This window comes from Hypanus sabinus, chromosome 2 (genome assembly GCF_030144855.1).
Source record: "Hypanus sabinus isolate sHypSab1 chromosome 2, sHypSab1.hap1, whole genome shotgun sequence".
Classification (NCBI taxonomy): Eukaryota; Metazoa; Chordata; class Chondrichthyes; order Myliobatiformes; family Dasyatidae; genus Hypanus; species Hypanus sabinus.
This window is the reverse complement of record NC_082707.1, coordinates 67,562,476-67,590,049: the sequence shown is the minus strand read 5'-3', so window position 1 is coordinate 67,590,049 and position 27,574 is coordinate 67,562,476. Positions and strand designations below refer to the sequence as shown.

Here is a 27,574-nt window from a genome sequence, read left to right as displayed (position 1 = left end):
CCTACTGCTTAGTTCAAACTGTTGTCTCCACCATCCACAATCCAAAACTATGCAGGCATTAGAACAAATGCCATGAAACAAAAGTGTTTCAAGAGTTCCACAAAGATAGATGATAACCCGACAAAGATAGAATTACAGCTCCGTAACAACATCTCACAGCTAGCTTGATGATCCTGAAATATTACAAGTGAGCACAGCGGTGAACTACCCAGAAGACTCCAATAAATTAACCTGCCAGAAAACAACAGGACCTTACAAAAACACCACTGACTCCATCACTCCTGGAATATCTTTCTCAAAACAACTGGCTGCATAAATTTGTCTTCATATTGCATCTGCTTTATAATGGCATGCATGTTATGATCTTTCCAATGTGTCATATTATCTGACCAAGTTGATGCCAGCCAAAGCTGCAACATTGTCCTAACACTTAGCTTAATCTACGGTACCTGATCTACCCCATCTCCTACAAACTTCCTGCTGGAGAGGAGCTGATTCACAGGATGAACTAGAAAGGATTGTCTACACTGCCTCCATTCTGGAACAGGGGTCACTTCAATTTCTGTCACTGAGTTGTGCTACACAGAAAAAGCCTGCGTACATACAGAGTTAGAGAAAGAAATCCAAGTCATTGTTGACTCCTTTACAGAAATGTGCAAGAGGATGGAGACTGTGTGGTATCATAGGCAAAATGTAGGTCCTCTACCAACCTGAGGTTGACTCTGTCTCAGAAGCAAGCGCCAGTTTGAGGCCATGACCTTCAAACAGTAAAGGCTGTACTGCTGTTTAGAAAGTGATAGTGAATTTCATCCCCAGGTTGATGTTCATTCAGATATATCGTGAGAAAATGTGGGGGACATCCATGTACTCCAGAGCCTCATCATATATTTTCAGTGTCAGAGATACCATCAACACTCTTCACAAAGTCCTTCAAATCCATTGCCAGGAAAAGCATACTGCTGTCAGTAATACCCTCACTACTAAGGCCTTTATTAAACTAAGTTGGTTGCAATAGACAAACCGTTCTTTTCATATGCCCAAAACAGTCACTCTGTCCTGAACTCACAAGGTAAACAGGGAAAAGACTTAAAGGATATTCTAAAAGTCTCTTTTGTTACGTACCCCGTAACTGGGTCACTTACCAGCAAAGATAGAGAGGTCCGTTGATGTCTGATGGTACTATTTTAACAGTATTTATTGATAAAAATACACAAAATAATATCAACGCAAACATACAGATAGTATACGTCGTCAATACTAAATCTAAAAGCGCGGGTTGAACAAGTTAGGTCTCTATTCATTGGAGCGTAGAAGGTTGAAGGAGGATTTGATCAAGGTATTTAAAATTTTGAGAGGGATAGAGTTGACGTGAATAGGCTGTTTCTATTGAGAGTAGGGGAGATTCAAACGAGAGGACATGATTTGCGAGTTAGGGGGCAGAAGTTTAAGGGAAACATGAGGGGGTATTTCTTTACTCAGAGAGTGATAGCTGTGTGGAATGAGCTTCCTGTAGAAGTAGTAGATGCCAGTTCAGTTGTGTCATTTAATGTAAAATTGGATAGGTATATGGACAGAAAGGAGTGGAGGGTTATGGGCTGAGTGCGGGTGTAGGTGGGACTAGGTGAGATTAAGAGTTTGGCATGGACTAGCAGGGCCGAGATGGCCTGTTTCCGTGCTGTGATTGTTATATGGCTATATGGTTATATGGGTATAATAATAATCAATAAGAGATAGCTCTATTGTTGGCTAGGGGATAATGTATTGTGCGATGGAAATATAAAAGTCACTGTTAGTTTGTTCAAGCTGCAGCGTTTTGGTTTGAGAGAAAGACAGGTTAAAACTTGCCCAGTCCTTTCATGATGTCAATCCTTCGAGAGCCGTTGGGAGTTGGTTTCCCCGTTGTTAGCTAAAAGCCGTTCTTTCATGGTAAAGGACACCGGTTCCGGGGCAAATGGAACCGAACGCACGTGGCCTCCCCACCGGCTTCCGCTTTTACGGGATGGCTAGCGTTTCTTCTGGTGCGTCTGAGGGGCTGTTCCCACAGACCCTCTTTTATCCTGACTCACAGGGTCTCAGATGTCAATCAGGTTGGGATGATGCAATCCCTCCACCAACCAGCCCACTTTGCCTGAGGGCTTCCACGTAGCACAGTATTTTAATACACAATCCCGTCTCCAAGTGACAATGGCCATTTCCCGTAGCTTTATTTCGCCGGGGGGGGGGGGGGGGGGGAGGTCAAGACATTCCAAACGTCTCTCTCTCATTTCCTGGGTCTCCTGACCCAAATCAATAGCGATCCTGCGATTCTCAAAAAGGAGGGGGCTGCAGGCGTAACAGTTTAAAACAACGTGACATCTCCAGATATTCATGGTAGAATATGGTCCACAGTCACTCAAAATGGAGAATGGGAATCGGCAGGACATTAAGAATCTCAAGTCCATTCATTGGTTGCACACAGAAACCTGGTGGAAGTGGTGGAAGGATTTTTTTTTATGTGTGCCATTCTTTGCCAGAGCCTCGGCAACCACTTTTTTTCCAAGTGGTTGTCTTGGAGGAAAGATTCTGTGAGTGGTCCCCCGCGTCCTTCTCACAGCACAGTGTTTTTTTTACTAGGCCAACACTCAACCCGGCACAGATGGAAAGTGTGTCGGGAAGCGGAAGGAATATACCATCTCGCAAATCATTACCCAAATACTACTAAGCCCCTTCTGCTCCATCTATAGAAGAGTCTATGGGTCTTACATCAGTCTTGACTGCTGCATCAGAACCCATGGAACTGCTGAAGAACAAATTATTCATGACCTCTGAGACTACCTAAAAGGAAGAAGGATTCAGAACATTGCTAGTAGATCATGTTGCCTGTTTAGCATGCGGTTGCCTCTTGTATTCAGGATGATTCTAACATTTGTCAGGCTTCAGGCTCTATCAATAACCACAAAGACCATTGCCCTTTATGACATGAAAATATATGTACAGCACAGTGCGAAAGTCTTAGGCACATATCCAGTATATAGATAGGGTCTAAGACTTTTGCACAGTACTGTAGTAATTTTATGTATTGCATTGTACTGTTGCTACAAAAAAATCAGAACATATGTAAGTGATGATAAACATCTTGCTTTGGGCTCCCTGAAAACAGTACATGAGAGATCTCATTTGCCACTGCCTTCAGTATGTAAATTTCTCACTGAGTGATATTTGGTGCATGTACTGATACTATGCCATCCACCATTCACTGACTTAGGAGTCTTTGTCTTTCTGAGGAAGAGGAATAAAGGAGTGCTTTAGACCACAAATTCACCCAGAAGTACAGCAAATTCTGGGAATTTTCAGAAATTACCTGGATCATAGAGTCAAATTTAGAGTTTCTAGGTACGCTCTACAAGCTATCCCAAAATTGTGAAGACGTTGAACCATAAGACATAGAAACAGAAATCATTCAGCTCATCGGGATGCTCTGGCATTCAATTTTGCCTGATTTATTATCCCTCTCAGCCCCATTCCCCTGCCTTCGTTCCTTAACTTTTGACACCCTTACTAATCAAGAACCTATCAACCTCCACTTTAAATATATCCAATAACTTCACCTCCACAGCCATCTGTGGCAAGAAATTCCTGCTTATCTCTATTCTAAGGGGACGTCCTAGTCACTTTATCATGCTGTTAATCACATTGCTCAAATGCTGCCTTTATTCAGTTTCCCCTGTAGGTTCCTTATACCAGAGTCAAATGCTATATTTAGTTGCATTAATAATGTCAGACTGCAAACAGCCTACTTCCATTTTGGATGTTCTAAAATTTGTCACAAGAAATTCTACCATAAACAGATCTAAAGGTAAATTCTTAAGGAAAAGAATACGGAGTTAAAGCAGTAACAATCACAAGAACCTAAATATCTCCTAATGAAACATCCTCCTTCCTCACCGTAGAAACACATTCAGAAACATATTCAGCATGTTGCCATGTCAGGGTGATAAACTTTCTCTAGTTCAGCATTACTATATTATATCAAAAACAATAAACATCTAGGGAATAGTTGAAGGCTGTAATCCATTCTCCATTCTCAGGGTTCAGAAGACATCCACAAACCAATCAAGTTGCATTTATATAATCTATGATGTATTTGAACCACTCTACTTGGATGTTTGCCAGGCCTCTGACTCCTCTTATTTCAACATGTACCTTAATTCAGCAAATGCAAGCTTGCTGTAAATTATACAATCATTTGATTTGTTACCATGGATGCACAATTACAATTGGAGACATGTTAAATTAAGCATACAATTTTAATTCTGATGTGGCTTAAATGACCAATGCATAGCTGAGAGTTTCAGGAACACCCTAATCACCACCATCCCCCACCACTTCCCCCCACCTCCCCAACCAACCTAAGTACTTGCTTCATTGCCAAATCAAATACGTTTTCAATAATCTTTTGGATTGGTTTATCAACAGCTGGAAACAATACTGTTCTTGGAAATCTGTATTGGGAATCAGCCAAATTAAAACCAGAAATAAATCTGATGTTGTTTAGCAAAAGGATGTGGTAATTAAATACTAAACTGAAGTTATTCACATTAATGCATACACCACAATTAGGATCTACTCTGCTGAGCATTGTCTTGGTAACTACTCCGTTTTGATGCTATCAGAGGCTGTTAACTATGTATTGATTTTCATTGCAACTAACACTTATAGTGTAAAACCTAATGGGAGATTATATATTTAGTCTGGGTCCCAATTCTCACTGGCTCAATATCTGGAATGTTTCACTTCTCACTGAAATCCATTTACAGCCAGTTTATTGATTCTTATGCAAGGACTCTGACTTAAACAAGGAAATGGTTGTATAAAGATATCTATGGATTGCCAGTCCCTAACCTTTTACAATGAGCAGACCACATGATATCATCAAGAAAAAAATTATAAGTTTTGAATGGATTTATTATCTAGGATGATGTCCTGAAAGAGTAAAGAGCATGAAAGTTATAAAATTTCACAAAGCAAAGTATTTTACTACCTACTAAATTTGGTAACACACCAGACTGGCTAATGATTTGTGCTCAGTTCAATGGTAAATGTAACCAGAACTTTCTGATGGATTGGTCTTTTTTTCCCAAATATCCTGTAACATGAGTATCTATCATTAAAGTTCACACTGAAATTGAAGGAAGGGAATTGAATTATTTTTCAGGTATGGATTTAATTACTGTTAGAGATTTTTTAAAAATTGAAACCGGTTTTAGTTTGAATTTTCTGTTTTTCATTTTTCTCTTAATCTTACTCAAAGGATTTGTAAAACACAGGTATAATTCCTATAAGCTAAAAAGAGATACCAACGAATTGCAGTTGAATGAGTTGCCTATCGCAGAAACCGAAGGCAGAAGAATGCATCCTAATCACCCAGTCTTTCTGTCATTCTTCTTGCTGTTCCTAGACCATTCCTAACAAGCCTGACTACTCATTTATATATATTTATATTGCTTTTCTGCCACTTGGGTGACTTCACACTCATGAGATTTTTTTTTAGATACCTGTTTATACAAACAGTTTAAAACAGGGGTTACCATCCTGGAGTCTATGGACCCCTTAGTTAATTGTAAGGATTCTTTGCATAAAAAAAGGTTGGGAACCCCCTGGTCTGAAAGCTTCTGGTGTAAGAGTGCCCGGAGACCCACAATTAATGCTATGAAGCTGACTCTTTGAGCACACAAACCTTCCAATTATTAATAGATCAGCTAACTGATTTGCTAAGTGATGGTGTCAATCTGGTCTGCAAGCTTCCTTGAACTAAATAATTTAGCCCCTGTTTTATGGCTTGAAACAGACCAATTAACATAAGCCTTCTGTCTTACACTGCAACCAGCCCCTTGCTCTGGGCCACCATCCTGTGCTCTCATACAGTGTTGTTTGTTTGCAAAGCTGTCCTTTTAACTTCAGACTGATTATTGCTTGCCTCTTATATTATGTAATTAAAACTGACTCCAGTTTACAACAAGTAGTTGAACAAAGAATATGGGTCAAGCTTATTCAAAAGCAATTCTTTGATATCTACAAATGTCAATTGCTATGTTAGAAAGCTGAGCTCAGCATAAACATGGCCCCATAGCCCTGGATTGTGAATACCCATCACAGATCAACTTCCTAGTTTATATTTTGCAAATGAATAAGCATTCTCATTCATTTAGAATTTAAGTACTGTGAGAGATTTTACAAAAACTAAAGCATCTTACACATTTTCTTTTGTCACTTTCACCTTTTAAAAATCCTTTTGTGCGTACATTTTTACTTGTTTTCTCATATCTGATTTTACATTTGTTTATATTTTCTCTCTTCTAACCACCAGTTAAGACTCTCTTTCCCCAATAATTCCTTGGCTGGGAGGGGTAGGAGAAAATAGAGACTGAGTTTGGGTCGATTTGTGAAGCATGGAAGAATGGATCTCCCTCTTCCACACCCTTCCCCCTTGAGTCCCCCTATTTAATTTAATAGCAGGATCTCAATTGTATGGCCTTTTTCCCCCCCAAGTACAGCAAACCATATGGGGAGACTGGCCTGCTGTTAGGAGACCAGCTTGCTGTTTGGCAGAAAGATCAAAACAAGGCCATGATGTAGAGTGTAATGATCACACATTCTGAGTGCAGGTTGTGGAAAAATTGAGAAAAGCTTTATACTCGTGGAGACAGGAGGCTTAGAAAAGAAAATAGTAGGGCTTCCAAGAGGAAATCATAAGAGTCAGTGGTGGAAGAATAACCTAAGGAGGGTGGATCAGAAGAGTCAATTGGTGATAGCCTCTGAGAAATGCAACACATTTAATCTAGCTGTTAATTGAATAGCTGTTTACTACCCACCCCCCTGGCCAATTCAGCAATCTACACCTCTCTATCGCTACGTGCTGGGAAATATATGTGTAGGACTGAATTAAAAATGTGAAATGTAGCTGAAGCACAGCACCGTACTAGAATATTTGAATTACAACCCTTGCCCTGGTTCCCTACCCCACTCGTGCACCCAGTTTGGAGGTGGTTGAGGCCCCCCACTGACCAGTGTTGACCATGGATGTGGTGCTCCAGATACACAAGTCAGATCTGTATGATATGGAGAGCAAGCTGTTGGAGACGGTTCGTGGAACTGATGTCAGATTTTTGTATTTTTCGATGCCATCAGACCCATACCTTCTAACTTACAGGAACTGAACCTTCCTCCTGTATGACCCAGAGGGGATGTTTCACTTGACTGGTTGCAAAACCACACAAATGCACGTTCTGCTGTCACGTACCACAGATCCCCGGCAAGGGACACCACTGTTGCTACTCAAAAGCCCACAACAGATCTGTGACCATTATTCAGTTCTGTGCAGTCCCTTCTTGCCAACCACAAAATCCAAGCAAATGTACAATACACCTGAGAAATCCAGAATACCTATCAAACAAAATAATTACCATTTTCATTGGGGAAAACATGATACTGTGGCATAGAATTACACAACAGATAAAATAAGATAATCTGATACTATTTGTGGACAATGTCACTAAAGGATCCATTAAACCGTCCTCACTGATCACTACTGTCATTGTAAGTGCATTATTGCTCTTACAAAAACCCATCTCAAAAATGCAGAATCACAAAGGTAAACAGAGTAACTCATTAAAGGAGAAACAATGGTAAACTCTTTGCTCTATTTTACGATATACACCAAATCTCTGTATTGATCAAATACTTTATTTTTTTGCATCTTAGAAGAAAGTGTACTATTTCAAATTCTCTTGACATAAGATTTATAAGTAACGGCAATATCTCAGTTACCAAAAAAACTACGGTTTATAATTAAGCTGTAAGAGTTGCAAGAACCTCTGTCACAACATATTAATAGCAAATAACAATTCTCCCTGTGCTGCTATTTTGTTGTTTATGCGGGACTATGATTGGCATAAATATTGTTCAAATTTCAGATGAAAAATTACAGTTCTGACAATAGATATTCTATTATAAGCAAACTTCTGTCTCTCCAAATCTGTTAGCAACTATACAAAAACAACTCCTTGAACGGTTTATAAATAATAATCAAGTATTTCTTCAAAACAGCCATGCTCTTAGAATTTTGTATGGCATAAAACATTAAATGTGCTTAATCATGGTTTCCTATTTTCATATGATTACAAACAGCACAGCCCTTGTAAAAGGATATTTGGTAAGCTTTCTTTCATTTGATGCAAATTTTATCAAAACACCTCATCTGAATATTTTCCAGTGCCACCACTTTGTCAGATCAATTTTGCTGCCAATTTTGACCCAGCTCTTAAATTTGCCTTCTCTTCCACTTCTGGATCTCTCTATCTCTATTTCAAACTATCCACCAATATACTATAAATCTCCTGACCTTGCACTCTGTCTCCCTTAAGGACACCACCTCCTTCTCCACATCTGCTGCATCTGCTGTCAAGTTGAAACTTCCTACTCCAGGACTTCTGAAATACCTTCTTTCTTTAGGAACTGTAGTTCCACCTTCTGTATTTGATGGAGATCACATACATGCATCTTCAATTTCCCACATGACTGCTTCCAACTCACACTCTCCAGTCAAAACAGAGCCTTTGGTCTTCATATGTTAAAAGGTTGGCACAGCTTGGACCGAGGGGCCTATTCTAAATGTCCCCCACTAACCGCCACAATACAACATACAATCCTTAGTCCCCTTCGCTAGTCATTTTCCCTCTCATTGTGATTTCACCCCTTCTCACCCCGACCTGCCTGTGCTCTGCAACTGCAGGACATGCAACATTTGTCCTTTCACCTCCTCCCTCACTATCAATCCAAAACAAAGTGTAGACCAGGCAACCATTTTGCAGAACACCTGTGCTCTTCAATTTCAAATCCCCTTCTGATTCGCACACCAACTGTCTGTCCTTGGCCTTTATCTACTGCCATGGCTTAACCAAGTGCAAACTAGATGAACAGAAGTTCATACTCTTCACTTGGGCAACCAAACCCAAATGGCATGAACCTTGAATTTTCTAATTTCATGTAAACTACACATCTCCTCCATTACCCCATGTTCCTTTCCCACTACCACTGGTCTACCAAGGTCTCTCTTCCTTTGTTCACCTTTTCCATTCCCTTCCCAACACATTATCTAGACTCACACCCTCCCCACCTGGCTCCATCTGTCACCTTTTTTTTAAACCAAGGATTCTTCTCCATTGGTTCACATTTTTTATCCATTTTCCTCTTCCCACCTGCTTTCATCTGCCCATCACCCCTCCCTTATCTGATCACACCTACTATCTCCCAACCTCTGTCCCAACAACTCTCCAGCCCTTACCTTACTCTATTTGTCCATTATTCCAACCATCACTGCCCATCCTCTCCCAGAATCTGTTTCCACCTATTACCAGTCAGCCTCTGCCTTCCTGCTTTATCTCTCTTCTATGTATCGGCTTTTTCCCCCTTCTAGGCCACCAGTCCTCATCCAGAGTCTTGACCCAAAACTTTGACCATGTATTTGCGTCCACAGATGCTCCACTAAGTATTTCCGGCAGTTTATTTTCACTCTAGATTCCAGCATCTGCAACTCTGTGTTCCAGCGTATTTTTTTCATCTCCTACTTTGGAAAGCAGAAATTAGGTGGCAAAACCCATTTTAATTCAACAATGTACCAATGAATTCCGGCATATTTTTCTCCGTAACCTAGTCATGTTGTTATACTGTCAAAAAGGAGGTATATTTTGATGAAGCCATTATTCAACTTTTAGTTTGTAAGCATGAACAGAAACAAAATCTTTCCCATCCAAAGCATGATATTACCTGTCTTGCACAGCAATCTTAAAAATATCAAAACTTGTGCAAATTTAAGCTATATTCTAGCAAAAGCAATACAGAGCACATTTTTTTAAATACACAAGTCGAATACAACAAATACAGGTGTAATGACAAGTCTAAGTTCAACCTCACACCTTCCACTTTGATATTCTATGGTACGATCATTATTGAATGTCAACATCCAGGGGGCTAAGAACAGGTCAGAGACAGGGTATTTTACAGTGAGTCATTAAACTTCTGACACCTAAAAAGATCATCTATCAGAAGGAAGATAGAATGCTTTCTACTTATCTGGACACTCAAACTCTTGACATCACAAAACATCTTTGACTGGCACATTCATCGTATAAACATTCTTACACTCCACCACCAGTACATCATGTATGCATTCACTGTATAACATCTACAAAAAGGACTGCAGCAACTCACTCAGAACTCTCCAAGACTTTCAAATCTTGTAAGCTCCACCACTGGAGGGAAATGGGCAATGGATATATGTAAGCACCACCAACACCATATCCCACCGGGGGGCCCCCAAGTCCCACAAAGATTTAGATATGTACTTAATTCTTTCATCTCTGCTGGAACTTTTACAGAACATTCAAGCCAACAGCAGATGGTTTGCTCCAGTTCAAGCAGCTGATTGCTTTACTCAAAATGGTATTTTGGGATGCAATACATGCCGACCTGGCCAAGAAAACCCATATAAACTGAATGAATAAGGATTGTTCTGATCTGTTAGAGCATCAAAAATCCAGTTTTTGATGTGTATTACATCTGATTTCATTTGACTTTGTTAAGGCAAATAATTTTCAAAAAGGTGCTGATTAGAAACATATTGCCAGTGACATTTACAGATTGAAAGAGGAATTTGTTTCTAGTCTAGGGTATGGTATATAGTGATTTCATTATTAGTTCTTTCCCTATTTAAAATGACAAATAACAATCTCTTCATGACTCAACACTGAGGTATAATTGATTAAGATATACAATAGTTTAAGTCAGGGCATTTGCTAACTATTGTGTATAATTCTTATCATGAAGTCAGCTATTGACAGGCAATTTGTTAAAAGAAGCCAGGTGTTGTTTCCAGCACTGCCTGCTTTATGCATTGATATTTATCTGTCAACCATTGTTCATCTCAGTTGTTTAAAAGGAAATAGACAAATTAAAATGCAGAGTTTTATTTTCTTATAGAGTACAGATAATGGATGGGTGGGGGGGATTATTACAACCCTGAATTGATCAGCCTTATGAGTTTCCAAATGTTGATAGAATCACAATCAGGTTTAACATCACTGACATATGAGTGTCCATTGATACCTTTGCAGTCAGTGAAGAGAACCTTTGCATTTAGCTTTGGCACTTTTGAAATTCCTTTCTGTGAACCATCAGCCACAGCAGAGAACAGGCTGAGATAAAAGCTGAAGGACTAATTATGCTCACCCACTAGGAATGATTCAGAATAATACTTCTCTTTCGCTTCAGTCAAAATGCAAAATATTGAAATTTTGCAAATATTTATAAAAGTACATTTATAAGCATTGTCATCTCAAATGCTAGCATCAATACGCTGTATAAGCACAGTGGATTCCAGTTAAGTGGGACATATTGGGACCACTATATAAACGCACAATTAAGTGGCTACCCCATTTAGCCAAAGCTTCATGGAAATAGTTATAGGAATAAAAAACACAAACTACCATTTAACTGAGTAACAATTTAAGGAATTAAATGAAATACAGAGTAAATTAGAACACCAGAGTACTATAATCTGTGTATTGGCTCCTAATAGTTATCAATGGAGGAATTCATCTGCCATGTTCTTTCGATTGTAATGACGGTAAATGAACAAAATCAGTGCAGACTCCTATTGTAAATAATGGACTGCTTTTAGAAGACTGCATCCTCCAAATCTTCTTTTCATTGTAACATTCAAGATGGTTGTCAATACCTTCGAATTCCTAACTCGCTGAAGTAGTGAAATCATTTCATTTTCACTCCCGGTCATTTCTGGCATCTCCAAGCCTGATTGCTTGAGACCATGGTTTCAAAACCAAAACAGTTCTGAATTGTCCTATTGCTTATTTCTCATCAACTATCAGTGACAAAGATCACTGCAGTTTGAACACAAACATGGATGCTAATTAAAAACTAGTCGCTCTAAGCACAGATCAGATTCTAACAGCCACATAAATGCACATGACTGACACCAGTTTGGAACTATTTAGCAACAGTTTCCTGTCCAAATTAAGCAGCATACTGTCCCAAATAAAAGAAGGGAAACCCAACTACTTTCTCAATTTAGTATTCGTTCTTTCAGAGTTGTCCCAAATGGCTGCCCCAATGAACCAGAATCCACCGTACTTCTTTATTCATGGCTATCAATGACTCTAAACATTATCACTGGCAATGGCAGTACTGTAACTATTATTAAATCTCAATACCTGGGCCAAATGAAAATGGAATGTATTACACAGCTGCTGCTACGTCTATGCTCTAGAAACAACCCAGAAGGGCAAAATGCTTAATTATATTCTCCACTCCTCAGAAGAACAAAATTGCATTACAATTTTACGTATTATCCATTGCAGTGGCAATGGCAACTTCACAAGTATATTTTAAAATATGATCTTTCTTTGTAATTCTAACCGAAGATTTTCTGGTTTGAGCTCTGTACGTTAGTCATTACTGAAGCTATTTTGTCTGGTCTGGTTCGTTGTCTACATCTAAATTGTCTTGAGCTAAGTCTGGACAATCAAACCTTGTAGAGAGTCACAAGAAATTAAGATCTATTCTGGATCCATGGAACTGTCAGAAATTTTAGATGATTAAGCTTAGTGACTGGTTCCATGTTGAAACCTTATGATATAAACTGGTTTTCTTTTCAACCTTGAAGATAGATTTTCATAAAATATAAATTTTAATAGAAATCACCCTGCAACATCTTAAGTCATTGGCATGGTCCTTATCCCAATAAATTGTCAAGACACATCATTTAGGTTTGCAGTATATAGTGACCACAATAACTTGAATTTACATAACATCTTTAATATGGCAAACCATGCCACAGCATTTCACAGAAGTGATTTCTGAACAGCAATTGACACTGAGCCAGACAGGGAGACCTAAAGTAGGTGATTCAAAGCAAAGGAATAGCTTTAAAGAAGCATTGAAAAGAAGGAGATGGAGAAGATTTGACAGGGAAGTTCAGAGCTTAGGGCCTACATGCCTGAATCCATGAATGGGAATAGTTGGAGGAACACATTGTTCTTGGAGGGTTCTTGGACCGAGACACTTTACACAGCCAGACAGAAATGAGACTATGCAGGAATCTCAACACAAGGCTGATTATTTTAAAACTGAGGTGTTGATAATCGGGAGTCAATGTAGGTCAATAAGCACAGGCCCTATGTGCACCATGTCCAAGTCACTTTGTTCAGGAGCACCGTCTGTAGTTCTTAGCGAAATATTCAGATCAAAAAATGTCTTTCAGAAGAGATGTTTTTGCAGTATTTAAATAAAACTACAATTAAAATTAGCTACTGCCAACTAAGCAGGGAATTTTAAATCCAAATGAGGTAAGAGTATGATATAAAAGAAAGGACTTTTTATACATATTTCAATAAATTACATTTGAAAGATAGATTAAAAATTTATTTACAATCTGACAGAAATGTCTAAACAGAACCTAAAAACCTAGATATTTGGATTAAGGTTCAGTCTGAAAGATATGAATTAAATATTTACCCATTAACACAAAGCCTAAAGGCATTAGGCTTCTTTGTCGGGGATTGGTTTTATTTAAATCTTTCCACTGAAAATACATGGGAGTAAATACTCAATATAAACTAGATCTGGTGGTAGTTATGCATACATCACTAATTTCTCTGCAATATTCTTAATTTCGTCACCTTTTTACAGTTGAAACAATTAGATACACTGAAGTAGTTTTCAACTAATCTGCTCTAGTCGTTTTTTGGGATTAGCGTCACTGAGATCAAGCTTTGCATGTCTGCATCAGCATCGACAGTCTCTTTTGCAGATTGCCACAGCTGTCAAGAGCTTCCTGGTGCTTCTCAAGCTTTCCCCATTCCATCCAGCTAGCACAAAAAGTACTGGTATTGATTCAAAGCTTTTGACATGCTAATTTGCTTAGCGACTGCATTAATCACTTTCCCATGCAGGCACGCTTCAAAATGAGACATTTTTCAAAGCTGGGATGTCTTTTTCAATATGACCGCATTTATTTTCAAACAATATTTTACTGTCAAATTCAATCTTTCGGATAATATGGTTACAAATCTTATTTTTATAATACTGCTCATGAAAAAGAGAGATTTTTATATAATTCTTTCATTTTGACCCAATAACCCTTTGAGAAAAGTTCAGAAGTAGTGATTGCAAATAGCAGCCTAATTACAATTTAATCACATAATGAGGAGCTATTTAATATTAACTACAATCAGGATTTAACTTATTTTTAAGGAAGTCTATGAGTGACAAGAAAATCATTAAAAATGACATACTAATTCGTTGGTCAAAGTTAGCAGGCACAATACAATAATCACCACAGCAAAAAAAAGCCTGTGTAAATTTTGTAAGTCGAGCTCCAATGCATTAAATATTCTATTTTGGAATTAAATCCAAGTTAAGCAAACACAATTTTGCTATAATTATAAAAATAAATTTGTATCCAAGACAAATATTTAAAATTTGAATTCTTACTCACTTTAATCCAAAATAAAAGAACTGAATAACTGAATATTTACCCACTTCCAGGATTGTCATTGGTGGAGGGAAAAAAAATGAGTTTTCAGTTAACCTCTGACCCTTTGAGCAGAAAGAAACAAAGAGTGGATCTGAAGCCATGTCAGAACACAGTCAAATGGCAAACAGCAGGGGATCAGACTGTCAAAATAACACTCGGCAGTTTACGGTGGACAGTACCTAAAATTCTCTGGCGATTCAAAGAATAAAAGCATGAAAAAATGGTCTGGAAACTCAGGAGAAAACAGCACTAGAAATTGACTTGTTTCTGAAGCTTCATCACTTACAAACTTTATTTGGGATATCAATATTTACCATATTTACAATAGAAACTGTTCACAGCAGGAGTGATCACGGTGTTAGTTCCTGCACCATGTATGGTTGATAAGTCCGATCTTCTATTGCTCATAAATTTAAGTAACTGTTCACAAGAAATCTTTATAATCCCCCAGAAGTTTTACTGTTAGTGATGCAATTAACTTGGATCCAGTGAAATAAATAGGATTGTCTACATCAGTAAGAAGCAATATCTCACTTTGGATAAGAGGTGATTAGCACAACAAAACTGTGATTAATTTGTTGTGTTATCAGGTGTTCCATGTCTCATTTTGGTCATAACTCTTAACAAAACCAACATAACAGGGATCAAAGCATGAGTATAGTTCTTCACAAATGAAAACCGCGAGGTTTATAATCAAGATTAATCATTGAATGAGCACATATGAAGCACTGTGTACCAGTCACATAGAGAGAGCCAAACATGTTGTACAAGGAGACTATGTAGAACAGTTGTAGTATGTAACACTGGCAACAGAGTGAATGAATATGTGCAGGGTCTCTGAAACAATGAGATCGAGTTAACTTGCCACAATCACCAACCTACCTCACTCCACCAAACAGAAGTGGCACACGGAAAGAGTTAACATGCTCAAAGTCTTTTGTGAAGCCATAATAAAGGCCACACGTAGCAGTTGATGCAGCTCTCTTCAGTTACCTTGGAGTAGCCATGAGATAATGATGACTACCGTGGTTCAAGATGGAGAAAATCCCCAAGTTTTGCAATTTCAGGAGAAGCGCAGTACCTGAGAGGTGGGAGTCATTAGAGGACCCTGGCGATGGCTTTTCCCTTGATCAAAAGTAGGGAGAACCCTCGGGAGTTACAGCAATGAAATCTGTTCTCTTCTATGAAAACATTGCTGTTATGACATTTTCAAGTTTCCCCAGAATGTCCTTTTCTTCCAAGAAGTAAGAGATGAGGATGTGAATTTATTCCTCTTTGCCAAGTTTTAGAACTTCATCAGGAATATTGTCTGTACCCTGGGCCTTGTTGTTTTCTAATTTAATTGGCCATTTCAATTTTGTGTCAATTGGGAAGCTGGACCATTTAGATTGCTGTGAATTGGAGTTAAGGACATTCATATCAGGGACAGAGATGAAGTGCAGTTCAAAGTGCATTGGGTGCTGGTTGATACATTGTCCATGATAACCTCCCTTCAATCAGGGTGGGTCTTGGATGTGTGGGTCTGAGATTCCTGAGAAAGCACGGGCCAATTAGAGCATGTCTAGTTTAAGTCAGTCTGAACCTGTTACATATGGAGAGACTATGGAACATTCTTCTCAAATTCAGCTCTCTGCAGAAATTCATTATGTTACCGAGCTCTGAAACTCAAATGATGTGTGTGTGACTATACATTCAGAGCATGAGTTCTAAATTGTCACTATCTCATTTAATAAAGCATAAAGCCTCCTTCTATGCAATCTCACTCTTCAACAATAACGATTCACAAGAGATACAAGAAACTGAGCCAGTTTTTATATACAGGAGTGACCCAATGAGGTCAAACATTGATGACAAAATCCCCCATTGCCTTCAGTGCTATCTAAGGAAAATTGTATTTGAAGGTCAAGATCTCAAACTTGGTACAAAACTTTCTGTCCAGCAGACATCACGGTTATCCTGCCAACCTGTAATCTTCGGAGACACAGGCTACCTTCAGCTGCACCTCAAAGCAGTTACCAATGCACACTCTGTCCTCCAAATCCACTGGCGGGCTAAGTGCATCAATGTTAGGCCTGGTTCCCCAATACTGACACCTTAATGCACTCAATTGGCTTCAAAGGGCACACCACATTGTTTTCACATGAGCCATCAGAGCTCCAGGCTTTATTCCAAGCTCTGAAAGATGACCAGGTAAACACAGGAAACAATTCAAGGATATTTTGAAAGCCTTCTCAGAAAATTCTAAAATCTCCAAAAATTCATGAGATTGCACAGTCCTTAATCACTGATAATAGAATAATAGTGAGGACTTCAGGTCCATGCATAACAGCAATGAAACCCAACATCGATGTGGGAAGGATGTATTATCTCCAAACTATGCAGCCAACCACCCTGTTAACCATCTGCCCTATCGGTGGCTATGGATCACATTGACCTCATCAGCTCTGTCACACCCACAGAACTGGAAGCAAGTCACCAACAACCGCAAATCACATAAGGTCCCTGCTAATTTACATTTCTGAGGCATCTCCACTGATACCTGATCATATTTTAGTTTCTCATGAGCCACCCACTGCAGGCAAACTTAGGCATCTCCTGTCCACTCTGTAACTCAGGGGTACTATAAAGCTACTGGAAATCATTGCCATTTTAGGTCAATAAGCAGGAACCCACTCCATCAGCCAGTCTCTTAGCAATATGTAGCTCCAGCATGCACTGGCTGCCAGACTGTAAATGGCTACAAATTACAGGAGTACAAAATAGTTGTCAAAGAACGGCCTATTTCTTGCTGTTAGCAACAAATGGATTATCACTGACACCAGAGAAAGCTGCCAGAAAGATTACAAGAGCTTGAGCCAAACGACTTAAATAATTCTCTTCAACTACAATTCAGGAAAGAAATAGTGATTTTGATGTAAAATTTTAATTATTTGACAAAATGCTAAAGACCGGAAAACACACCTATTAGATTTTGAAGCTGAAGTACCTGAAACTTCTTAAAAAGTATTTAAAATACTATTGATTTTTTTAATTTTAGGATATTTACAGCATAATTAAGGATTACATGGGACCATTTAGTTTGGGGTCAAATAATTTGATGATTAGTATTTAGACTCAGTTTACCACTGACAATTCATTTGGACCTCACGCAATGAAGCTAAACATTTTTAGGTAATTTTACACTAAAGCAAGTTTGTAAATAGTTTGTTTTTGCCAATGATTACCCTGGAAAAATCTACTAGGAGTAGAGCCTTGGGAGAAAAACTGAATCATTGGCCCTAATTGCAAAAATTACTCCATTAGGCAAGTGGTTGCTGGCAAGTTTACTGTGTAATGACAGTGAAATCTGGCAGTTTTGCCATCATTTGTAGTGTACAACCTGAGCCACTGCAATTAACCTTATTGGCTTTGGCACATTAAAGCAGTTGATTGATTGCTCATTTTCTGAATTAGTATACAGTTGAAGGGTTTTCTGAAAACTCTGCCTGGAAAAGAGGGAGGAAAGGTGGCTGTTGTTCTTGCTACATTGAACTGGGTGCAAAAAGTCTAGGAAGGGCATAAGTAGCAGTTAAATAGCAAATTGCAGACCCCACGAGAAGTTGCTGGTGTGAAAGGCATTACCCAACCAAAAGGATCTATAGACCAAGGATCACCCTTCTCAAACTTTCTGAAGAACAGTGCCAGAAGACCTGTCTCCTACAAGACCTGCTACTTTGAGGGCCACAATGCCTTGCAGTCACAACTACTACTATTATTATTATTATTATTATCATCAGCTCCCTATTTTCCACCTCCAGCTACAAGGAGCAGAAAAAAAACGTGCAGATCAGAAAACAAAATGGGCACTGAATTAAATTAAACTATACTTATCAGGTTGGATATGCACTGTAAATAATATTTCCTGATTCCCAATCTAATAGGAAGACTTATTACATGGCAATGATATGACCATCTAACTGACCTACCCCACCTCAAAATCATCACTGAGGCCCAGAAGTTGCAATGCTTATGCAAAACAAGCTTTCAGAATTCCAGATGAATGCTTCAAGAAAGTAACACTCTACATCCAGCATGCATGCTGCAAAAATCATTCTTGCATTGGGGAAATGTCAACAGCCATATTTGCATAAACAGTGATTAGTGCAAATGAGCGGCTGATACTTGCTGCCGGCTGAACTTCTGTTTCCATGCTATGGCATGAATGTGTCTACCTGCGGACAAAATTTGGACATTGTCCATCTTCTGGGCTCAATTTGATAGGAGACCTCCTTTCCTTTGTGAATTTGTAATGGGGCATACTATTTTGCATAATTTAGTGTAGAAGATTTGAAAACAAGGAAGCTCACCTAAGCAGAGATAAGAAGTCTGGCCATTTGACGATGCTCATTCATCATAACAGATGAATGGTGGAGCTCGGATTGTCAGTATAATGATGACATTGGGATATCATGTTGATCTTTCAGAATTCATTGACAGTAAAGCACAGATGCTGTACATGTAAGTACCACATACTGAGTTCAGGGACTTCTTTTCAAATTCAGACCTTCACAATTGTAGCCTGTCACAGCACAGGTGTGGTTATGAAATTTATGTGAATTTTTATTTTCTTTTTATTTTTATATGTTTTTTTTAAAGATATGGCATGGAACACGCTCTCTGGCTCAACCAACAGTGCTGCCAGGCAACCCACCCATTTAACCCCAGTTGAACAGAGGACAATTTACAATGACCAATTAACCTCGGAGGAGCAAAGCAAAGTCAGGATGGCGCTAAATGGCGAGTACTTTGCTTGCATCTTCGGAAACAGCTCCATTTCTATCTTTGATATCACTTTTATTTTCCTTTTCAAGGTTCTTTTGAAGATCCTGACTTGGAGTTACACTCTGGACTTCGGTTCTTTGTGGGAACAGGACCCCCTTCTCAGGGCCTCATGACCAGCTGCTTTTTGATATCCCAAAGACACAGCCTGGAACGTGAGTGTGCCTTCAGGTTTCCGGCTTTTCATGACTCTGGAGACATGCTGATTCTAGGCTGGTACCCCGACGATGCGTCGCAGAAAAACACGGAACACTGGGAGAAGCGGGTGAGCAGCCAGGGTTGTGTGTCCATTCTGTGGCCAACTCTCTGCGTGCAGAGCTCAGAAAAAGTGACACAACAGACTTTTAACATCGTATGTCAACAAGTTGTTAGTCATGTCACGCTTCTCGCTGTGAAACAGGGACACCTCTTTTTCCCTTATTAGGGGGAGAGAGTATGTCGAATTACTGGGTGGGTGAATGAGTAGTTTTTGGGGTACTGCAAGTCTGTGTCTTTATTGATGCTTTGCTGCATGCTTGAGTGCTCGGTGGAGGGTGCTGATGCTTTTAGCTGGTGAAAATGTGGGGCAAGTCTTGCTGTTGCTTGTGCGTGGGAGGGGGTAGCTAGGGGGGTGTTGGGGTTCTAATGTTTAACTGTCATTCATTGTTTGGGGAACTCCTGTTTTCATGGATGCTTGCAAAGAAGAAGAATTTCAGGATGTATATTGCATACATTTATCTGATATTAAATGGACTAATTGAAACTTACTAACTTGTAACCCATTAACCTACTAAACCGAAGTACCTGAAGGAAATCCACATGGTCACGTGCAGAATGTACAAATTCCTTACAGGTGCCGCCAGAATTGAACTCCGAACTCTGACCCCCCCCCCCCCCCCCGATGCAATAGTGTGCCAACCGTTATGCCACTATTGCACTCTAAATCTTACATCCTGCCTCAAAATTAGTGAAAAGACACCTCATTGAGCAACAATTTAAACTCAAAAGCACATTAATAATATAATTAGGATCTGATTATTTTTTCTTAATAAGCATCTCTATATCATGAAATAAAATGTAACTATATTCTGCTGCTCTTCTCTTAATTTTAAATTGCAAACAGAAATGTATTATTTCTAACTAAAGTGCCATGAAACAAGTCTTAGAGAGCTAGAAATATGTGAGTATAGTTACTAGATGGGAGTTGCCATTATACTATAATGGAATGTACAAATGGATTTAAAGAGTTCCCATGTTCATGAAACTGCAATTAAGCAGCTCTACTATATTAGTATATATAGTTGATAAGTAGCTGAGTCAAAGAACATTACAACTCCACTAAAGGAGGCACAAGAGATACTGAAGATGCTGGAAATCTGGATCAATACACAGAAGATGCCGCTAAAGGCTTATTTTGAGAGTTGCAGGTAATTTTTATCATCACATCGAAGGTTCTACCCAAACATGAGTTTGTAAATAAAGATACAGAATTTCTTAGCATTCGTCCACAAAAGTCAGTGCCTTTTTAAGCTCACTATAATAGGGAACTGAAGATTGCAAGCACCAGCTTCCTGTGCTTGTGATGGATGTAAAACCTGCTTATGTGACAAAAGCTGCATGCAGTAGTAGATTAGTACTATCGCTCACAATGACATTCTCATCCTCTACAAAACAGGCAAGAAATGTCCTTCCAAAACAGTTTCTTCCCCTCAAAAAGATAATATTTGGTTCCCTCTCAAAAAATTGAAATAATTTATCAGATTTTGCTTAATAAAATCCATTCAAGGCAGCACCATAATTAAGAGCTTGCCTTCAACATGAAGATTATCATAATGAGGCAATATTTAAAGATGGATCAATCAGAAGTTTCTACACTTAGCAGTAAATCAAAGAAAGTATTTCTCCACCAACTATGTTAAAATCAATTACAATGAAGTCCAGAAAATTCTTTCATTACAACAAAGTTACAAGAGCATGCTGAAAATAAGCAATTTGATTAGCTTTCACTATTACATAGTTAGTGATATATTGATATCACAAGGAAGTCCGTCAGACATCATTGGCCCTTTCAAATGAACTTGCAGGTGGTACAGACAATACCAATCTGTCAATTTGAAATCTCAGATCCATCCCTACCAATCTGTCAATTCTTTCAAGTATTCTGCTGAAGGTGACAACTGGAAGAGGAAATGTAAGTCTGTCCCTAGCAGTCCCAGGCCCCAGCAGATGACCAGCATTGGTGACTCCAATAACAATAAGCACCCACCACTGATTGCCAGGTCTTTGTCAGGCCATGAGATCTTAATCAATCTAACTCTGACCCCCAATGACAGGCGGAAGATGGATGAGGAAGTAAATGACCCTTGAACCCTGCTCTATAATTGTGCCGTCAGGGTTCTCCCTTGCAATTCTCCAATAGGGCAGTTCCTATTCACAAAATTTCAAACACATTCAATGTTACTTGAATCAAATGGCATGGTGGGGGCAGAAGATCTTGGCTCCCTGCAGTAAAACCTTCTCAGACCTGGCTCAGCAAAGGCTAGATATTTTATTTCAAAAGGTAATACTACTGATTTGTCCAACTGAATTCAACTGCAACATGATTAAAAATTATTATAATTTGAATGCTGTCATAACATACAGAACAATACCACCCATTATATCACTACCCAGTTATTTACTTTTACTTTGTAAGAACTGGAATGCCTGGCCACAAAATGGGGAATACTTTATTAAAAATACTTTCTTGATAAAAGATAATGTGTTTAAAAAAACGGCCCCATAGACTAATTCTGGTGACGTTGTTGCCTTCACTTTGTGGACTGGACTTGGTCACTGAGCAATGTCTTTTAGTCAGATTCAGGCTTTTGTTAAGGAGCTGTCCCATCATTTGTACTGTTTATCAGTCTAACTTATCAAAAGGCTCTTATTGAACAAAGCAATGTAATTAGCTGCACCAAACATGGGGCACAAAGCTCAAAACAAGAAAACTCTGTTATTCTCCCATTAATCAAGATAAACCAAGGAGGCTGCATTTTGAGCTCTTTGAATAACCTCGGTAAGAGTAAACCAAACAGATCACTTAAAGGTTATAGATATATAAATGATGGCTTACGTCGCTTCCATCACACTGAAAATTTGGAGGCATTAGCATAATACTGCCTTAAATGTAGAAATACTGAAATGCAATAACTAAATAAGAGAATCCAATACTTCTGGTTAAGACTGTAATTTAATTCAGTGTATTTTTAAATTCCCTATTCTTTCTATCTTTTTCTTACTGTGTAGTTTTGTTTTACACTTAAACGAATTATGTTCTGGCTAAGCACCTTCTGAAGTTCACATTAAAATAATACTGATTCTTAAATACATCTTGTACAAAGAAATTATATTTCATTCCATTTTTATTGATTTCAGTTTACATTCTGCATGTTTTATGTAATAAAAACAAGATTATGTTCAGCTGAATGAAATGTAACATACTTTCAATTTAAAGCCTCTATTAAAACTAAATCAGTACCACGTCCATTTTATTGTTTCCAATTGGAAGTCACTCTAGTTTTATGCTTTCATGTAAATGCATCAACTAAAATGAACACTCAATGAAACGTTTGCAGCTATAGCTCTTCCTCAATCTACCAGTACTTAGTCTTTGAGTAAACACATATGTTGAATAAAAATGGGCTCTAGTCTACTAGGAATCTGGCAATTTGTAAATTACTTGTAAAACTCTATTGCTTCGTCTGAGTTTGAAACCTGCTTTAACTTAAATTGTTCATTCTGCGATAATATCAACATACTAAAACCTCACTGTTAGATCTGTCATTACCAATACAACATTGGAGAAATTATCAGAGTATCACTGTCACCAATGAGGGACTATTTACAATTATGAAAGGTCTCCTCCTTCTTCTCCTCATTTTAACCCAACACAGATTTCTAATGATGAACACAATGCAGAGCTTTCAAATTAATCGTGGTGAAATCCCAAAGAATTCATGGCTCACATTTGAGTAGTAGTTAAGACAAGAAGGCTTGCATGGTCTGCCTCTTGTCATGATCACTGGTCTCTATTACTGCTGCAGTGGTCTTTCATTGTGGTGGTTCTTCTTCAGCTGGCTTAGGTATGATTAAGGGAATTTTAGTGGTTCATTTCTTCTCCACCTCAACAGAAGGCTGCTCAGTCATATCACATTGTCAGAATCTTCATGTTGCACCTGTCATAAATCTACTGCAGAACCACAGCAGAAGCAGCCATTAAATAATCCATATAGTCCCTTTGTCTGCAGATCCTGTTATCACATTCTCCAAGGAGCCACAGATCCATTGTAAGTGATAGGAATGGGATGTGAGCCTTGCAGCGACATCATTAGCACCGAGATAGGTACTCACTCCCAAATGCTAAATACAATGTACTATATTGACTGGTGTACTATTAGAAATGATCATAAACCAACTGATTCACATTTGAGTCATGTTCTTTTATGAGATACTTGAATACAAATTTTATAATTATTAACTTTTGACAGAAGTAGACTGATATGTTAGTTACTTGCAAATAACTCAATTGATGTGTGTATACTTGCTATGGAGCAAAGAGACATCACATTAAACAGACAGAATTGCTAATCACTCAGTTGTGGCCTTTAATCTCCCAATGGACAAGTTAATTATCTCGATTTACACCATACTAGGCAAACACTAATTAAATAGCTTATGTATAAAATCTAAAAGGAATTATATCAAAAATCCAATATTTTATCCTACCTTGGCATTCTCCAGACTGCTCTTCATAGCCAGTGTTGCACAGACAGTTGCCTATTGGCACCAACCATTCTCCATCCGCGCCGCAGTACATTTTTGGCTCATCTTTCTCCTCAGAGTTGTTCACACAGGAACCACGCACTTCCACAAGAGATGAGGTGTCAGCACCTGTAATGGTGTCAGGGAACTGTGCCAAGTTGTGCACTGTCAGGGGACATTTTTTGTAGAAAACACGGACAGATACCAAGGCAATGCAGGCACCTACATCTTGGAATGCCAAATAGAAGCCTTTCTTAGTCAGAGGGCCTACATCCCGAACTTCTGTGTTGAGTTTCATTACCCGGTCACCAATGTCCACTTGTGTAAAACTCTCATCAGCTGCAATGGTATCAATCTTTATGTACCGGTTCTCTGAAATATACCACTCTTTGTCATTATTTGATTCAAAGTAGAACAGATTAAAGGTTTCTTTACATGTTCCCATGACACCTGGCAGACTGTTGCAGTCTCTAAGGGTAAATTTAATTTCTATATAAACTCTCTGAGCTCCCTCATGAGGGATCCAGTCAGTCCGCAGCCAGTTATTCTGATTTGGTTCCATCACGTTGCAAACCTGGTAGGTTCGGATTGGAGTATTCTTCTCATCCATGATACTCACTTCCTCCCACTGTTAAAATAAACACACACAAAAAACACATCTTTTAATCTCTCAGTACACATTTCTGTGAAATGCTACTTAACATTAGAACTTTTGTTTTGCAGAAAGCCTGGACAGATCCCAAGGCAATGCAGCCATCTGCATCTTGAATTTTTTTTCAAGGCATGAATACACCAAAAAGTGCATTTACCTATCTTTCCCAAGGCTTGTCTAATTCTGCATTGCATGTATGCAAGTTAAAATGCATTCTAACTGGATATGGTTAAATAAACTAATTAAGTTGACAAAGATTTTCATTTGCATAATACCTTTAAATGAAATGGATATTCATTTTTAATAGTCACTTGATTCCTACGTCATGAAGGAGCACAAATGCCAAATGACAATTAAGATTACGGGAGATAATTGAGCTCAAACAGATTTAGACAGCTCTTGAAAATGGAGAGAGAATTACTAATGCAGGCGATTAGGAAGAAAGTTTCTGAGAGTCAAAAGTTAAGGTGTTTGCCGAAAGTGCGAGAAAACAGAGAGGATTTGATCTTGCATCCTAATCCTTATGGAGATTGCAGAGGTAGGATGGAAGTAAACAAGGGCTGGACAGATTATGGAATTTGGGAGAGCATGACCTGATTACATAAAAGTACAGATGCAAACAAATGTTGGTATTTAAGTAGGATGGAGCAAATCCAGTTTCAGATAATGTAATAAGCTGTGACTTGTTTCCAGCCCAAGCAGAGAGGATCTTTAATTATGAACGTGTTAAACTGATTTGCCTTTAAAAGGAATACTCAATTCCTGCAGTGTACAAAGTATTAGGGAAATACTCAACACTATGTTCACACTGAAATCACTCTGCAGATATTTATTTCAACAGTGACGGTGCATAGGAGATAAGGAAAGCACTCGCCGGATGGTGCTTAATTGTAAAATCTTTTATTCCACGAGTCGAATTAGAAAAGTAAAGGCTACAAACAGCACCTGCCGTATCCGAGATCGCCAGACGTGAATACTCGTGTCAGGCCCATACTGTCTCGATGATTACCTAGACTTGATTGCGAATTAATAAAGGTTCAATGACCATCATGACACCCTGATCTCCCAGGAGACTGTATTCCAGTGGTCAATTCATCCGCACAATGTGTTAAAACGGGTTAGTGACAAAAAAAGATAAACTCTTGTTGATGGTGGTTTAAGAGAAGCTAAAAAGCAGGTTAGTGTCGCTAACTCTTTCACTGTGCATAAGCTGCTCCGAATGAATCTGGTAAATTCAAGTCATTGACGCTCCCCGCACCTTAAACTGCACATTCCTAGTCCTTCCTCCCCCACGAGCAGAACGATTTTAATTTCAAGATGATTTTCGCTCACTGATGATAATCCTGTTCCCCCCAAGGCACACACAGTATTCCTTGTTGCAAAACTGAACATGTTTGTTGGAGTTAGTTGTATTTCAGAATTAAAGAAAATATTTCCCTGCATATCATTTTGTAATGAAACATTAACCACGAGTAATTTAAATGTTCCGACAGGACTTTGGGCGACTGGGAAGCAAGGGTTCAGAAAGGTTTATAAATTGAGCTCAATTGCATGCTATGAAAGCAACTACCTTTCAATGAAATAGAAACCGTTTTATCCGTTCTAGGGCTTTCCTCGTTACCAGTTGTGGCCTTACACCCTTCAATCAAACCTAACCATCCTCCGCCCAGTTCCTTTAAGGCTGTTAGCCATCATCTGCAGACTATCCCCACAATGACCTTCCTCGGGGTTAGATTTGAGGAGTAGTTGTACTGGAGGTGCTGAAGTTATTTCCCAATGGTCAGTGAAAGGGATCGAAGGGAGTGAGGTGGTGGCACCCGCGGTTTATCTGCAAACTCTGAGAGCTAACTGTTAATCCACATGAACTCAGGAAAATGACCCGGGAGTCAACGGCGTGTAAAGACATATATTGCAAAAGAACCGAGCATCTCAGGGTAATACAATCAACAAGCCATTAACAAAACTCCTCACATTTACTTAATCAAATTGTTATATATAATTTGTCAATGAATAACTTGATAATGCAGCCCCTGCTATAAATAGAAAGGTGTTACTTCAATTTACTTTTATTGACTGCTTCGTTGTATTTTTCCTTCGAAAAAATGCAAGTAGTGGTTTAATCTGTCTTCGTTTAAAAAACACGTTAGCAGGGAAATTGGAAATAAAACGTATTGGTGTTTCCAGGCGCCAGGATGAGGCCAGTGATTGTACAGAGCGAGTCTTGTTTAACTTCCAATTGCTGGTTAACGATGCTGGTCCAAAACCTTGTCACTGGCAGGAAACCTCAGCCGCGCGTTTCCCTGTGTTTTGACATTTTTAACTTATCTGGAAATGGAGAGTGCGTATACACTCGCACTCATCCCACCGAAATACCCAGCTCCAATTCCACCTCCTACAGCAGATCAGCTTTCGCGCTAATCTGGCGATGTCCGATCTCCCTCCCCAGACCGGCCGCGTCCAGTGGGATCGCCCAGTTTCTGTTAGGAGAAAAGACTCTCTTCCCACTCAGCCTGCCCCTGAGGCTTGGAACGCCTTTTGTAATTTGTAATCCAACTCAATCCGCTATTAAACTGTGGAAATATCAACTCTGAATTCTGTGAGAAAATGTTAATGATTTTGGTACAATTTCGACAATCTAGCCACTGCATCGTAATACTAGAGTTTCGGAACAATAGTTCCTTCATTAGTTTCCCTACAGTCAATGTAGATTTCTGAATCAAGTGACCAGCAAA

General features: G+C 38.9%; 1 protein-coding gene across 2 annotated transcripts in view; it reads right to left on the bottom strand.

Moving 5' to 3' along the window:
- LOC132379622 (ephrin type-A receptor 4) overlaps window positions 1–27,574 on the bottom strand; it is a 126,232-nt gene that overhangs the window by 96,451 nt on the left and 2,207 nt on the right. For both annotated transcript variants that reach the window (XM_059947758.1, XM_059947766.1), the window contains exon 3: window positions 24,155–24,818. In XM_059947758.1, coding sequence (XP_059803741.1) covers window positions 24,155–24,818 — 664 coding nt within the window. The remainder of the gene's footprint in view (window positions 1–24,154; window positions 24,819–27,574) is intronic.